Source organism: Myzus persicae, unplaced genomic scaffold (assembly GCF_001856785.1).
Source record: "Myzus persicae strain clone G006 unplaced genomic scaffold, MPER_G0061.0, whole genome shotgun sequence".
In the NCBI taxonomy this organism is placed as follows: Eukaryota; Metazoa; Arthropoda; class Insecta; order Hemiptera; family Aphididae; genus Myzus; species Myzus persicae.
The window spans coordinates 217,316-234,895 of NW_019102277.1; the positions used below are offsets into that span (position 1 = coordinate 217,316).

Here is a 17,580-nt window from a genome sequence, read left to right on the forward strand (position 1 = left end):
AATAATAAAGCTGATATTTTTTATGATCTAACCATTTTACAAGACATATATTTTTTGTAAAATTCAAATATTTTACATTTATTCATTTTGTTTACGTATGTCTTCTAACAAATGAATAACAATATCATATTTCATTTGTAGCTTAATTGACTTACCACTGTGCTTTCTGTATCTCGCCCGGTGCCTGGGCATTGTATAAGAAGTTTGTCGTGACATTTTTTATGTACAGCTGTTTGACAAGCTAAAAAAAAGTTACTTGAATCAACAAAATAAACTTAATCGAATATATTATCTTACAGTTTAACAATGTATTAACTCTATGAAGACATAAGGTTAAACTATCATTATTATATCATATATACAATAAATAAATTTTAGTGCTTACATTGACATTGATATCCTTGTTTTCCAAAACCCCTAAAACATATTAAAATGACAAATAATCAATTTCTTAAAGGAAGATTTGTATTCTGTATTAAATTTTATATTTTACATACTATATTACTATCTACCTATATAAAGGTAAATCTTAGTTTTCATTTCTTACCATAAAAAATCTTTGCAAAATGCACAAAACGTCGGTTGTCTGAAAAATTTGGCTAAAAACTTATGTCCTTTTACGATGTGTACTTTTTGGTGTTTAATCGCACCACGTCTTCTAGTAATCGCATGGCCCCTGGCTATATCAACTCTTTGTTGTACTATAAAAAACAAAAACATATATTATATTCGAGTATTTTTTTAATTTATTAAAATACATACTAGTAAATTATAATTTAAAAATCATTATATTATTTATAATTATCTTATATGTGTATGGTTAAATAGCATACATGAATTAATCAATGATAATTCAATACTTTTTTAAGAAAAATGATTAATTTAACCATTTTAATCATATTATAATAATACAAAAAGGTTCATATTATACTCCCGTGTAAATATTCATTTGTGGATAAATTATTTATCCAAAGCTTGCATTATTCTACGATATGCATGTTAAAGTAAATCACGGGAAATAACGTTATTCACCAAATACATACCATTATAAACCAAAAGTTTCCAAATTCCTAAATACTATTAATTGAATTAATAATTATAGAACATAAATAGGTAGGTATGTTTTTAAAATTCAAAATAATGTATTATTATTACCTAAATTATAACTTATTTGACTTAAGAAGTACTTGTGCCGTGACGTTTATACTGTTGTACATACAACTAAAGTCTAAAAGTCATAATATAAAATAATTATGAATATATTAAAATATTAATATTTTACATACTCATAACTCGCTAAAAAATTAAAACCATCTAGAGAACACAGATAATGATCTTACCTAAAAGTTTGAGAATAGGTTTATTCACTCTAATATCAAAACTAACAGCACATTATTAAAACTGATGAACGAAAATGTGCTATGTCATACAATCATACATAATATGTGTAAGACGAAAACCACACGTCATGCGGATGCGACATCCTCTTAACGTGATTCACTAAAAAATTAGGATAATTCCCACATTTATAGGCGAATAACATTGTATTACTATGTATATTGTAGCGTAATATACTTTTATATTCCATGAAGACGCAGTTTATGATCAGGTTAGATGTAATAATATAAATTATAATACAGTATTTCTAGTATCAGATGAATATCACTTAAAACATACATTGTCCACAATATTTCATATATTAAAAATAAATAATAATAAGTATTAATTTTAAAAATATACTTTTACTGTCTTTCAGTATGAAAAATATTCAAAGCTTGTGACTACAGAAGTCTTAGTCACTATAACTAGTTAATATTAATGTATCTAAATCCAAGAACTATAAATGTTGTATCAATTAAAATTTTAGTATCTATTTTAAATTCTGATTATATTAACTCTTAGACTCGTAAAATGAATTAATAATTTTTAAGATTTATTCGACTTTCGAGTTTCGACTATAAGTAATAATACTTATGTCTATAACATAGTAGATTGGCTATAGGTTTTGGCTTAATTCCTTTAGGCTTAAGTCTATATAAAATCGAGCCAATAAACAAATCCAGTAAAGTATTGGTAAACACAAAAATATAGAATTTAGTCATACCTATAAAGTCTTAAGACCATTAAATAGTAAATTACAATTTACAATGATAAACATTTATTTTTAATGTAAATAGAACATATTAAAGCCAATATTTGGATTTTAAATAAATATTTACATTAATACATTAGATATTATCAAAAGCAGAAATCATTTTTTATTTTATAGACTTATAGAATAGTCCACTTTCGTTAAAACTAACGACCCGGAGAAATAAAATCTTTGTTTGATAAAAAAATATATTAAGTTGTATACTCTGCAGCATTCATTATATATACTTACAACTATCTGCTAAATCTCCATCAGCTAAATTGTAACTAGTAGGAAGTAACCCTTGTGGAATTTTACTTCGGCCTCTGCTCTATAAGTTAATCAAAACATAATCATAATTAATGAAGGAATAACATAATATTTTAGTGTCAAATGTACAATTTATTATTTTATATCATAATAATTTCCATTAAACAAAAACCTGTTGTTGGAAGCCGGAAGGTATAAAATATAATTAAGGATATAAGTAATTATTTAATGTCTTTATTTACGTCCATTTTCCATATTCACTTAAATAATTATACTTTAACTTTGGGTACTTTAGCCTTTAAGGTACACCTAAAATCTAAACCTTTCTTGTGTACAGTCCTATAGAAGTCGTTGTTATATGCGTAATTGTATACTAATGTTTGTATATGTGCACTCCATAAAGTCACTCGAAGGGGGGGCTTTTCCATGCGGTAATTCTACGCCCATATTAAATTGTATACTATATAAAATTTACGTAAAAGAATAATTATTGTCTTATTAGTTATATATAAATATATATATGGTGACTTAGACGTGTCACGGTGATTTCATCTGTTTAGCAAATTCTTACCACTCAATAATCGTTAATCGTTATGAGTATAATATACTAGCATTTATTGTGCAGAAATACAGAATCGATCATGGAAAAGAGAAACTCATCATTTATAATAGGTATCAAATAATTCGCGTCATAGTGCATTACCTCATTTGTGCGCAACTGCAGTAGCGTGATACTAGGATAGTTTAATATAATATTTAAATGTTTTACTATATTATAAAACGATCAAAACGGAAAACAAAATTGAAAATGACTTGTTTTCGTGAGATAAAAAAAAAAAATAATGCAGTACCTACGCATTTTTCTAAAAATGAAAGAAACAAATGTCGATCGGTCAAAATTTTACTTTTTTCCAATCCTATAAACTAGCATTTTCCTAACACTCGGCCCAAATTTCGGATGTGCCCACGCAAAGGAGTGTGATACAAAATATAATCGGCTAAAATATAAACCTACTATGGTAGCGGTAACAAGACTTTAAGCCGGTGTTCGTCCACCTACTGCACAATATAATTATCATAATATTTTAGTAATTATTAGTAAACGGTGCTGGGGGCGGTGCAGCGGGCGGCGTCCGTCTTTATTCACGAACCGTAAGAAACGCGCGCGCATTTCAAACCTCTTGAAGGTAGGTCCCTTCTGAGCCGTTTCCCGTTTATAACATGACGCGTTCGGCGGCGGCGGCACCGCCACCGCCACTGCATTATTATTGTGTTGTAACATACGTAGGAGCGGTGCCGAACAGTGGCGAAGTGGGCGCGGCAGTATATCCGTCCGTTCGTCTTCGTTCTATTTTTGTCCGCCGGCTCATCCGAGGATCGTCCGAATATTTTCATCGGCGGTGTGCGCGCCGCGTCGTCATATTATTATTATTATAGTTATAATATCATATTAATTTTTCACGTGAAATAATAAAGTATAACCAACATCATAATAAAATATACATCAAACGATAGATTCGCCCGCCGTGACCTGCATAGCCGCAAAAACCATAGCGGCAATGCTCCGGTAAAAAGCCTCCTTAATGTGAGCTTGGGGCCTCATGCCACCTCAATGATTTTTATGCTTTGATTTGACTGATCGTGAGAAAATTTCATTCTAATATTTTTTTTTTTACAGCTCTCTTCAGTTTTGGGAATATTCGCATTTAGTAATTTATCTTAATGACAATTGAATTTCATAGTGGCTGTTCCGCTAAAAAGGAAATTAATTTTCAATGTTTTTTGACATGTATCTTATTCACGTTAGAATTTATCCCCTCAAAATTCAAACACCATTCACACATTCTTAATTACTTAAAATAATAGGTAACTATAAACTTTATGTATAAACTTAGACTATATATAGTGTTGATGGTTATACGACTTAACCATTATGTTAGCTAAAATTAAACTCGAATTTATGGTATTGTATCTCAATATTATAGTATAACTCAACTATAATAGGTCCAAACTCCAAAGATAAATGTTGTCATTATGACGCCAATTTGTTTATATATAATATATATATATATAGGTACGAGTTTACTTCTAAAGAAAATACCGCGAAACAGACTATAACTGCATCAAACCTCCCGAAATGGTAGATATTGAAAACCATATGGACTTATGGATTACACAGGCATCGTGTCTCTCCCCTTACCTCACTCTGACATATAAATATGTTTATTTATCGTTGTTTTCGTTGAGGGTAAATATATTTTATTAGATTTGATGTATTACCTCAGAACGGTGGTTGCTGCGGGACCGGTTGTCCGATGTCTGCCGTTTTTGTGAGTTGTTACTACAACTCCTCTTCCTATTGCCGGTGAACATCATCGTGATGTCGGAGTGTTGTATTCTCATTCTGCGACTACCGAAGGTGCTCCGGCCCTCATCAGCTGCGGACCAACTTCGTGCCCGCCCGGCGTCTCTATTTTATATTTTAGCGCGAGCAGCCGACCACCTGCACGCTTAATATATATACCTATATCTTATCTAACCTTCCTCGAACACCTTCTTTCTACCTAAAGTAATATTTTATAATAGTATAAAATATATTAATATTACGATACAAAAATCAATATTAGAAAAAAACGTCAGTTATTGCTTAAAGGTATGTATTACCGCCGACGATGTACGCGATATAATTGAAGTAGCGTGTGCCCAAGTCGATGAGACCTCTTCTGTTTATAGGTCACGATTTAAAATCTATGGCTGATTATTTTCGGTCCGCAATGCCAATGGGGTGGGTGGATAGATGTGGAAGGGAGCAGCGAATTTTTTTATTTTAATATGTGATTATTATTACGCCGCCGACAGTGGATTTTTATAATTTATTAACGAGCTGTGTACAGCATATATTATGTAGTAGGTAACCTATACGTCCTTTTGCAGTCCGATTATTATTATGTTAATAATTGTTGTTGCGTGATTATACATTATGCACAATACGGTTATAATAACAATAGGACTATTATAATATTAATACAAAAAACGAGACACGCGTACACAACGACGGCGACGGCGACGACGACAGTCGTGCAGTGGTCGGTCGCGCGCGTTTTAAAAATAGAAATTCTCGGATGAACCGCGGTCGCATCATGACTGGAGTACGAGCCGGCCGAATTTCGCGCCCGTTGTTTTGACTGCGACACCGATGGCTGCATCGCCTGCCCCTCCCCTGACCCTTTAGCGCCCCCACCTATGGTGTTACCCGATGGAAGACATGATGCATGCCGGCGACAGCTTGCAGCATTACTCACGCGTATACACTATACATCCACGCATGACCCCTTTTTTCGCAATATCTTTTCAAGTAATCAGTGGTGTAAACAGTGGGGTTTTGGGTGTTTAAACCCATTTCCTCCCCTCCCCCAATACCTAGTTGTATGATGTATAGACGAAAACTGTAAAAAACTTGTTTTATTTGTACTTAACAGCCCCCCCTTCCTTATTTCAAAATACTGTCTACGCCAAGTAATCAAGTGCAAAGCATAATTGTTGACATGTAGCCATGTAGGTAGTGTTTTTATACATGTACAAGTATAATAAAATTATATTATATTATGTGACTTATAAACAGATAAACAGTAAGTGCTCACGTTTGAATTGTATAGTTCATAACGGACACGTAGGGTCGATGCGTAAGTAAAGTTCGTGGCATAACTGCATAAGCAGGTTTAAGGTTAATACTTAATACATTATACTAATATTACGGGCTTTATTTCATATAATAACAGTATGAAATAATATAAATGTTAATTGAATTGAATTTATTTTTACTGTTCGCTTTATGTTTATATTATCTTAATTATTATTATTAATACTCCAATTTCACCAATAAGAGGTTATCCTCAGTGGGAATTTGGGCCATTAAACTCGTTATTCTTTAAATGTAATTGTACAATGCCCAATAAATCTTATTATAAATATTAAATATAATAAAACGCTTATGGCTTACATCCTAGGGCCTAGATATATACAACTTACAAATTCACGGTGTTATAGATAGACAATTTAACATACACAATCGTAGTAAATCCATTTTTATCATAGCAAAATAGAATATTAATTTGATTATTTAGTCATGATTTTTATATCTATTAATCGGTCTCAGCTAGGTAAGTGGCAAGTTACGATTTTTTCTCGGCTTGTTGAAAGTGAAGTAGACTTAAGATATTTTTTTTTTACTTCGTCAAATTATAAATAAAATAAACTTAGAAAAGATAAAATTTGATACACATTGGTAATTTAAAATTTGTTATGCGAATATCTTAGGCTATACTCCAAATAGATGAATTTATATCATTCTCCATGCTGGGGGTACGTGACCAAGTTGTGATTTTGAAGGGAAGATCCGGAAATAGAGTTAACCTGCACCCCAGTGGCATACCAATAGGGTGGCATGACGGGCAAGTGCCACGGGCCCAGCGCCCCAGAAGGCCGGGGAGGATCTTTCAAAAAATGTAACGCTTTAAAAAAAAAACAGATTATCGTTATTACAGAATTTTAGTTATTAATAAAACTAAGTTCTAGTTAAATTCTGTCGTCAGTCGTCACTCGTTGAACCAAATAATTAATATTGTGATCATGTCGAAAAAAATACCTAGTGGCTATGAAAAGCGTAAAAAAATAGAAGAACAAGAAAAAGTTTAAAAACTACCTAAGATAAGTGGTTATTTACATTATTTAAAAAATGAGATACATATTCTAATGTGTAATAAAAAATGATCATATTATTCATAATAGTATAATAAATATGTTTTTAATCATTTATTACCTTTTATAACAAGGGTGAGTCTAGATATAAATTGTCTGAGTAAGTGCATGCTCTTCATATTACAAATTTGTAAGACCAAGGCCCAAGGGCCCGCTGGATTTTTTTGCCACGGGCAATCGAAGTTTTAGTTACGCCACTGCTGCACCCTCCTCAGGGACTTGGTTATTAATTCCTTTAACCATGTAAACATTAGTTTACTGATAGTATTTGCCCGCTTTGGTATAAGATGATGAAAAGAATATTTTCGTGACATGGAGTTTTGCCAAAACTCATGTGAGTACCTTTGTGGAGTGTGGACCACTATAGTATGATATAGCAGGCATTAGTGTTTACGGGTAATGTGAATAGGTACTTACTGAGTGATGGTTGATTACTTACAAGCGCAACTAGAGCTCAAATATTGAGGGTAGTAAATAATTATTAATTACCTATATGATGCTCATCCATCTACCGAATACAAATGCCTGGGCTCAATTTCAATGAAAAAACTGGTGGTGCTGAAGCCCCTTTTTTCATAATATCTTATGATTGTTGATACCTGCATAACAAAATTAATAACTATTAAAATGTAAATTAGTATGAACAAATTTGGTTAGGTTAATTTCAAAATTGGGGGTGTTAAGCACCTCCAAATTGCGCCTATGCGAATACCATACCTCATTTTAATAATTAGAATGTTCATTATCAGGGGTTAAAGTGGGAGGGACGCAGCTGAATTCAGTTCCACTAACTCTGCACGTATAAGGAGTCCCCAAAAACTAATTCTTTACGATCGTACGCTGAAGCATTAAAGCTTTATCAAAATAACTTCTTCGTTAAAATAAATTATTTATTTTAGAAAATGTATCATTTTATCATTTTTTCAGTATTATAACTTAAAAGTACATTTTTCTTAGTTAAATAAAAATAATATTAATAAAAATATTTAGCCTAATGAGCTTTGCAAATAATTAAATAAATAACATTTCGTGCAATATCAATGCAGTTACCTAAATCATAAAGGAAACACAAATTTATGTTCTTAGATGATATATTTTTTTATATTTAATTTTTTTAATTTATACTAGGTAAGTGATAAATTAATATTCCCAGGAAAAAAATGTAATTGAACAAATTAATGAATTGTTGTGGGTGGAAACATTACATGGAACGCACAAAATAAAATATGAATCACAGTACCTATCTAGAGAGCCTTAATTAATTTTATTAAGGCTCTCAACAGTACCCATTGGCGCTTTCCATTGTGTGCCACTTTAAACACGGTACATTCTTAAATGAACCATATAACACACTCACATAAATGTTACAGCTAGACAGTTAATACATAAACATTAACATACCTACCTATTTATTTAATCAAATTAAGTTCATAAAGATATGTGCAAAGCTGGGCAATAACTAGTTAAAAAATAAAATAACTTATTTAATGCTTGATAGGTAATAATAAAATTTCCAGAATGGACCTATAATTAGTAATTTCTGGTACAGACATACAATGATAATATGATATCTATACCTAGCCACCTAGGTATACAGCACGTTGCCGTGTTTTCTACAAACTACACTCTACAGTTCTTTAATAGTTATAATATTATACAGGGATGTAAATAAAATATTATAATAACATTTGTTTATTTTATAAAATCATATAGTCTGTGCCTTTATTATTAATTTATTTTACCTTATAGGCTTATAGGTACCAAAGCTAGTTATTTTCATACTACGAAATAAAAAAAACGTTAATGAGTAAGTTGAAGATATTAAAAAAAAGTAATTTAACTTTTAAATTAACTTAGTTATTATTTTCATGAAAATTGGTAACTAACTTAGCTTAGTTATTTTTTATTTTAGGATAACTTAACTTTAACTAGTTCAGTGGCGTGGCGAAGTAGATTTTTTGGGGCAACCGCCCCTAGTACAACCCAGGGGTGGGTGGGTGCTTATGTTAGTGAGTGATATCTAAGGGTAAATAATATATTAATTTACCTTTATGACATTTGTCATTCAACTGCAGTATACTATTCTAGAATTCTTATTTACTATTATTATTATTATTATTATTATTTAGAATTGGTTAATAATAAAAATAAAAATAATAACTTTTTTAGAGGTTTGTAATACAATTATGGTGGGGAGGGGGATATACAAATCTGTGAGACGTGGGTGGGTACCAAAAAAATATATTAGCCCCTACTATAAAATCTTGTCGCCACGCCACTGAACTAGTTAAAACAATTGCTTTGGACATGTTTAACTGTTGTAAACTAGGTATGTATTTTACTGGGTAACAGTAATTTTATTTCTTTATTCTAATTTTTTTAATATCAATATTTCTGTCAATATCTTTTAATATTTATAAGTCTGTGAAACACTGTAACTTGATACATGTCTTACGTGGGCGCTACCCGTCCCGTGCATTTGTTGTCTCCGTCTTACACACGTACGACATAGAACATTTTCGTTCACTAGTTTCAATAGTGTGCTGTTAGTTTTGATATTAGAGTGAATTGACCTATTATCAAACTTTTAGGTAAGAACATTATCTATGTTTAAGCGTCGGCGGATATTTGGATACTTTAATTTTCAAGCGAGATATGAACATTTTTTATTTGGGTTATTTCACATAGGTAACTCGTATCTTACTTGAAAATGAAAATATCGAAAATCCACCGACGCTTAAGCATAAATAATGTTCTTACCTAAAAGTTTGATATTACTTGAATTCACTCCAATATCAAATCTAACGGCATACTATTCAAAATAGTGAACTAAAATTTGCTATGTTGGTAAGACCTTCGTCTTAAAAGACGAGACATCAAACGCGTGATGTAGCATCCTCAGAGGAGTCTTGTATCTACAAGCGCAAGCTCTCTCTTTCTTACAAACACAATATAACTTAGCATAATAAACGTTCTACAATTCTACATGATCAATTAGCTAACTCTGTCTATTTAATATTTGAGTGAATTGTCATATTATCAAATTTTCTAGTGAATCTCGATTAGGTTTTTTTTGTATTTAAAATTTTAAAGGGAGTTATGCTCATTTTAAAATGTATAAGACGTTTGGCATTTTTAAATACTAATAGCTCGCTTTAAAATTAAAGGTGGATTCACACCGACACACCTCGTCGTGTCATAAAGTGTTCCGCACATTCAATACATAGGTAACAAAATGCTGGTCACACGTTACCTACATGTTGAATATATTAAACTCTACACGACACGGTGAGCTGGGGAATCAACCCTAAGAGCATTACATTATTCAGAATGTACATTTTGGTACATTATGAGTTTGTAAGATAGAGATAACACAAGGGAGTGTAGCATCCTCGTCTAGGTCTTAGCCAGGTTTTAAGACAGCACTTCAATGACTAATGAGTAGCTCCTTCAAAATTAGCAGAGCTCATGAAGTGTTTAAAACAACTTTCAACCAATTATAAACATCTGGAAACACGTGTTCCCTACTAATATTTTGTTCTATGTAAAACGATCTTCTAGATTCTTGAATAATGAACAAATGTCAAATATAGCTTGTACAAAATCAATGTTTAAATTTAATTATGGATTCGTAGAATACATCTTATATCGCATCAAAAATGTAACAGTTGAGTAATATAGTAACTTAAGCAAAGAAAAAATATCATAAGTCTTAACCCTAGAATTTATTTCTACCTCAAAATTGAATGATAGATCATTCACTCTTGTAATAAGAATGTGATGAAAAAAATCATATCAATTTTTCAAAAGATTTGGTACCATATCAAATTGCATAAACGTGTACATATAATCTGTTAATTTTTTCACACAACAAAGAAGTGATTTCAGAAGTTATTTTATAAAAATTAACTTAAGAGGACGCTACACTCTCATGTGTTGTCCCGTCTTACAAATGTAAATCATTGGTGGCAAAAACTTGTTTTCTGCGGGAAAGAACCAATATTAAGGCTAGTCATCAACTCTTAAACTAAGAATTGAAATTTTCACCACATGAAAAGGCGACATTTTGCTGTAAAACATTGGTTATTTTTTTCAATATCGGAAGCACAAAAAAAGTTGTACAAGATAAGTTTAGGAAATACAAAAATAATGAATTTTGAAACAATAAGAACTTATTTCGTAAAAGTGATATCAAAAAAATAATAATAAAATTTCACAGATAATGTTCTCAACTTTATTGTTTATGAATTTGGAGTCTTAACTATCACTACAGCCTAAATGGTTCTATCCCACACTAAACATGTACACTTGCAAGACGGATACTACACATATGGGTACAGCGTCTTCTGAATTAATCTTTTTAAAAATGACTTATTATTTATTTTAACTTTAACTTGGATTATGAATATTATAATACATTTTTGTTTTTCTTTGTTTATATTTTATAAAGCCCCTCCTCAAACCTAACTTTTAATTCTTTATATTATAAAATAGTCTATGTTAAGAGGATGCCAATATTTGTTTTCCCTCTCTGGCCCACATACAATATAGACAAAACGTATTTAAGCAGAATCATTTTTTTTTATGTTTTTGAGTAATCTTGGAGTAAAATTAAGCATTATAAAAACGATAGAGAGTAATATTTTTGAGGGTATGACATAATGTTGGTTTTTATTTTATAATTCACTTTGTATTTGACTTTTAAAGTAGTGCAAATAGATTATCTAGGGTCTCTACAATATACTTTACATTGAATATAAAATCACATTCTTAGGTCATTCATTAATCAAGTTAATTAAACAAGGCTTAGCTTGTTTAGCTTGTATGGGATTGAAAAATGAATTTAAATGTTTTTCTTTGTCCTCTTAATTGAATAAAAATAACTGATACAACTATTTCTCCAATCATACCAATATATAGATTTTAATTAAGCCATGTCAACCGAGTTAGGACATAGTTTTGCCAGGTACATAATCTTTTTTTATCGATATTAATAGCTTCAGCGAAAATAGCCATAGCCAATTAAATACACAATAGGAAAAACATGTCAAATTTAAATGTTACTTTTTAGATTGACATCTGATGAGTAAACCTCTATTTAAAATGTAGTTCAATCAACAAATGTCAAATAATTTGTACAAAATCTGTCTTTTAAACTTGATTCTGCACTAGTAAAATACATTTTTAACTACATTGAACAATGTAACAATTGATTAATAGTTCTAATTGGAACTTGAGCAAATAAAACAGAAAATAAATAATATCATAAAAGTCATTAACAATACTTTTAATGTATTTTTTTCTGGTATACGAAATTTATGATTGCTTATAAATGGATTATTCTTAAATATAATTATATAAATACAACATATTATATTTTGTGGAAAAAACTGAAATAAAATATTTTTCACCATAAATATTATTTATATTGATTTTTATGATAAAAATAATATTATCAGCATATTAGACAAGTGTACCCTCTAATGAATCTTCATCTTTGCTGGAAGTAGGATTCCTTTTTCTATCCGCTTCTTTATGTCTTTCTACACGCGTCAGTAATACATGTATAAATTCATCAATACTTTTAGCAGGCCCAAGAACAAGAAACACTTTAATTGAATCTTCTTCAAATGCAGTGAGCCTAACACTTTTTTCACTAACTTTTTCAACTTTCATGTCTGCCCAAATCTAAAGAAAAATGTAATAAAAATAAATAATCATAATAACTAACAGTTTTAATCAATTTAAAATATTACCTTAGTGTTCAAAATAACTTTAAGGTTTCCATTACTTCGCATAACTACTCTTGACGACTGCCCTCCGTCCATATCATTTACACGTAGTTGTCCACGTCCTTTTTCCACCCAGTTGGATTTAGCATTATCATATACATATAGTTTACATATATTTAGCTGAAATACGTTTACATCATTTTCCTCTCCAGTCATACAATCAACTTCTTCATACTTTCGTTTCGTTGCACGTGATTCTTCATATTCTTTAGCAGCTTCCACCAATCTTCTTTTAGATTCTTCTACAGTTTCATCTAGTCTGCCATTCTAAAAAATAAAAATGCAATAGTTTAAGTTGCATACAAATATAAATACTTATATAATAATAATACTTCGTTAGGTTCGTCATTTTTAAGATTTCCAAATGAAGGAGATATAACATTTGAAGATGATGAAACTTCAGCTTCTTGAGTATCGTTAGGTTTCTTATCATCTTCTGAAGTTGAATCAGCTTCTTTATTTAATTCTACACGTTCATGAAGATTTTGACCAAATATAAAACCACTAGCTAATGAAATTTCATCAGGTTTTTGTGTGCGATTTTTGGTAATAACAGCACCAAATACAGCTGGAGGTGATGGAATAGGCACCTCTTTTTTAGACTGTGTTTCTTCTGTTTCTGTATCATTTTGATTGGAAGAACTTGAAGTTTTTGCTATGTTTTATAAAATAATAAAATACTTCTTAATATACGATATTTTTTTAATTTGTTTTTCAATGCACTCAAAATTTCTTAAGTCTATTCAACAGTCATTTGGTCTATATCTATAATCTTAAATATTCTGTTATTTTGGTAAAATATTTTATAGAAAATGTTATATGGGAAGCGTAAGAAATTCTGCAGATATCTACAGCTCTAGATTAGTGATATTGATAAAATAATTTAAGAATATTATGTTCTGAATTAGAATAGTAGAATAATTATCTTTAATACTAGTACCAACCAGGTCTACCCTAAAAACAAAAATTTTCTATACCACAGAAAACAGTGGGTGAAGTTAAACAGGTTTCGTACGGGGAAAGAAAGATGCAATAGCCTAATGTATAAATTAAAACTCTGCGATATTGAAAATGTAACTACAGGAAGGAACGGATCATAAACCAGTGGTTGGATAAAAAACCTGACAATGGTGGCAGACATCACCAGATACTGAAATTACTAAACAGACAGGTAGCATAACATAATATTATACTATGTGTAAAATTAAGATTTTATTCTTTTATTGATGTTCATATTTTTCTTTATAAGTCATACAAAAATAAATAAATAATTCACTTAATCAATTATTTAAAATCAATGACCAACTTACGAGTGGATGTGGATGTGTTTAAACTTAATCTAGATGGATTTAAACAGAATGACTTAGAAGTAGGTCTCGGAGTATCCGGTTTTCTTTGACCTATCTCAAAAGCAAATGATGAGGAAGATGGCAATAATGATGGGCGTAAAAACATCGGACTGTTGGTCTGGCTATCTACAAAATAGTAAAAATAACAATTATATAAATATTTAAAATCATACAAATTTAATTTAATACACTAGATACAATCAAAAAATTAAAAACAATAATTTTCATAAAATTTTATTTGAAATATTTGAACTTAAATATTATGTTAAGTCGCATAACTTCAATTCAGTGCCGTAGCCAAGGGGGGGGCACCGGGGGCACGTGCCCCCCCCGAAATCCGTAGTATTCTATTATCTTGTACAGAGCCACTACAGACATTTTTATAAATTATATCATTAATATACATATTTATATAATTCAAAGTAAATCCATAATAACGATAAATTATTTGTAATTTCAAATTTGTATTTTGTTTTCAAAAATATCAATTAATATTAAATAGTGATATGCACGAAATATGNAGTTAATGTCCAATAACTAGGAGCAAAATATTATAATTATTATTTTTTTTTTTAAATTAATTGTTAATTTGTACATAGGAACTATGGAAGAAACAAAGTTTAATAAACTTAAATGAAAATAACAAGAAAAAGATTTAAGTTCCTATTTGTAGCATAAGTAATAATGCTAAGGAGAAGAATACATCTATGAGGAAACCTAATAATAGAGCAAATTTACATACTTGGGGAATATCGTAAGTACAGGTGGGAGAAGGAAAAAAAAAATTTAAAAAAAAATATAAAACGAGTGTGTCAAGCTAAAAAAGCATTGAATTGAAAATTGTACTTATTACTTCAAGACATATTAGCCTACGTGTCATAAAAAATCTTCCAAAAATATATGTTGGAAGTAAAATGCTTTATAGCATTGAAACGTAAAAAAAAAAATAGAAACTCTTGAAATGTAGCGACCACTGCAGCTACAGAAGAATATTCAAGATAATTTGGGCTGGTATGAGACTTTTAAAGAAGTATTGGAAAGAATCAAAAAATAGACAATATAAAGTTTTTTATTTCATTATTATTTTTTTACATTATTTACCTGATTTGTGTTGATATCTTGGAATTGATGTAGAAGGCTTAACCACTCTTTCTGGTGTATCATGATCATTTGTTAATAGATTTTCTGAAATATTTACAATTCAAATGGTTATTACTTATGAACTTTTTATACAGCCTTAAGCCTCAGGTATAAATAAAATTACAACATACAAACTAAAAATCATACAATTAGTTGATTAATTAAACTGAATTCCTATGTTATTATTAATTTAAATAATTATGTACATAAAATATATTTAAAAACAATTGTATAGGTAGAAACTACTATACTTTTATACAATTTAGAATATATCTTAACAACTACAATAAAATTACCTATAATTACTTAGTATATTGAGTATGTGCATTAAAATCAAAATCTGTGAGTGAATATGACAAGATAGCCGGTTATATTGTTATTTTAACAAAACTGTTAATCAGGCAATGTAATAAACTTTTTTTAAATCTATATTTTATACTTGTACCTATTTAATAATTGTCAAAATAAAGATTTTCTTTTGATTTTTAATATTCAGCATAAGTACCTAACTCATCAGTCATCACAAAGGTAATACATTTTGTTTCTTTAGACCAGTGGTCGGCAACCTTTTTTGACTCCCAGGCCACATTCATAAATTAATAAGAGTTCGTGGGCCAGGCAAAAATAAAAATTTTATATTCCAAATTATTCATAATGACAAATAATAATTATTTAAAACGTTAAAATAATAGAACATAAAAATTACAGTTTTTAATAGTATAATTATAACACAAAAGTATGGAAATTACAACTGCTAATTATTTATTACTTTTTTCAATTTTCACATTAAAATTACTTATGTTGGCTCTAAGTGCATGGTGGTGATGGTCATCAGTTAAGCGTGAACGGTATGGATTTTTAATTTTTTTCATATGAGAAAAGGCCTGTTCACACGTAAGTGGATCCAAACATACTGAAGTATTTTGCAGCTGTATTTTTAATTTTTGAAAATGATGCAGGAAGTTCAGCGAAAAAAAGTAAAGGCGATGCTTTGAATGCATCTTTTAAGATTTCTTGTGGCTGCAAAATCTATTATTTCCATTTGAAGCTCAACGTCAACATCAATATTAAAGGTTATTAAAGGAGTAGTTGAAAATATTGTGAATGTCATTTCAAATCTTGAAATCGATTATTAAATTCTTATTGAAGTATCGAAAAAGCTTCAACAAATTTAACTGACAACTGATAGACACATTCAATTATATTTATAAAAAATGATTTTTTATTTTGATATCCAATTAAATTTGGTTGTCGTATAGTTTAAAGCGGGCCATATACAATAGACACGCGGGCCGCCAGTTGCCAACCACTGCTCTTGACTATCAGCAGGTTATGTCATGAAACAAACATGTAGTATTAAATTATTTTAAGAATACCTAAGCTAAGTGAACAAATAAAAATCATTGTAAGCTTATATATATTTATTATTTAGTACCTTTATAAAAAATAATTGAAAAACTGATTCACTATCTAAAAAATAGAATTGTGCCATTAAAAAGTTACATCATATTTAAATCTTACAATATTTTAATCAAAACTTACTAGATAAGGTCACAGATAGACCCTTAAAATAGGACTTATAGAAGTAATAAATACGTTTATACAATTGAGTAGACACAATATTTTGATAAAAATACCTATAAGGTTCCTAAAATTATATCATAATGTGAACCAGGAACCCAGGCTATTTTTCTAAGTATAATTGTATAGAAAAATCCTTGTAGTCTCTATTAGACAAAATGAATATACCTATTGTAGGTGGGTGCCAACATCAAATTTATATAATAATGAACGAATCATTTTAAGTACATTCGATAAACATATTCAAAATATGTCACTCACTTCCTAATACATAATAGTGATCAATTTGTTTGGTGTAATTACTTACCTTTAACTTCTACTTGTTCGGTCATGTTTTTTGAGAGCTTACCACCAACTATAACATATATCGCGAATCTTCAGTTATTTACTTACAATTTATTAAAATAAAAAAAACAAACCATACAATAGGAACATAATTCTAACGCTTATTGCTTTTTAATAATTTGATTAATTCAAAAATTCAAAATAAGGATAGTACAATTTTAATTAAACAACTGAGAATTACTACACGAACATGAGTACCTACAACAAATTATTT

General features: G+C 29.7%; 2 protein-coding genes across 6 annotated transcripts in view; both read right to left on the reverse strand.

Annotated features, from left to right (window-relative positions):
- The window catches only part of LOC111031716 (putative protein kinase C delta type homolog), a 25,797-nt gene extending 18,558 nt beyond the window's left edge, over positions 1-7,239 (reverse strand). Inside the window, exons 1-6 of one of the 4 annotated variants that reach the window (XM_022311774.1) lie at positions 7,221-7,239; positions 4,682-4,965; positions 2,384-2,462; positions 548-701; positions 386-417; positions 156-241 (exon numbers count right to left, since the gene is read on the reverse strand). In XM_022311774.1, the coding sequence (XP_022167466.1) occupies positions 156-241; positions 386-417; positions 548-701; positions 2,384-2,462; positions 4,682-4,804 (474 nt within the window). In that variant the 5' untranslated portion in view covers positions 4,805-4,965; positions 7,221-7,239. Of the gene's footprint in view, positions 1-155; positions 242-385; positions 418-547; positions 702-2,383; positions 2,463-4,681; positions 4,966-5,065; positions 5,563-7,220 lie in introns of those variants that run through there. The other 3 variants (XM_022311775.1, XM_022311773.1, XM_022311776.1) reach the window with 3 other exon arrangements.
- A 5,191-nt stretch (positions 7,240-12,430) lies between these two features.
- On the reverse strand, positions 12,431-17,562 carry LOC111031705 (ran-binding protein 3). 2 transcript variants are annotated; one of them, XM_022311758.1, is made up of 7 exons: positions 17,441-17,562; positions 17,329-17,376; positions 15,402-15,485; positions 14,262-14,426; positions 13,284-13,606; positions 12,916-13,218; positions 12,431-12,847 (listed from the first exon to the last, which is right to left on the reverse strand). In XM_022311758.1, exons 1-7 carry the CDS (start codon positions 17,454-17,456, stop codon positions 12,623-12,625), a joined length of 1,164 nt encoding a protein of 387 aa, XP_022167450.1. In that variant the 5' UTR covers positions 17,457-17,562; the 3' UTR covers positions 12,431-12,622. The 2 variants fall into 2 exon arrangements, with proteins under 2 accessions (XP_022167450.1, XP_022167451.1); XM_022311759.1 differs by having other exon boundaries at positions 17,446-17,559.
- Positions 17,563-17,580: the final 18 nt, after the last annotated feature.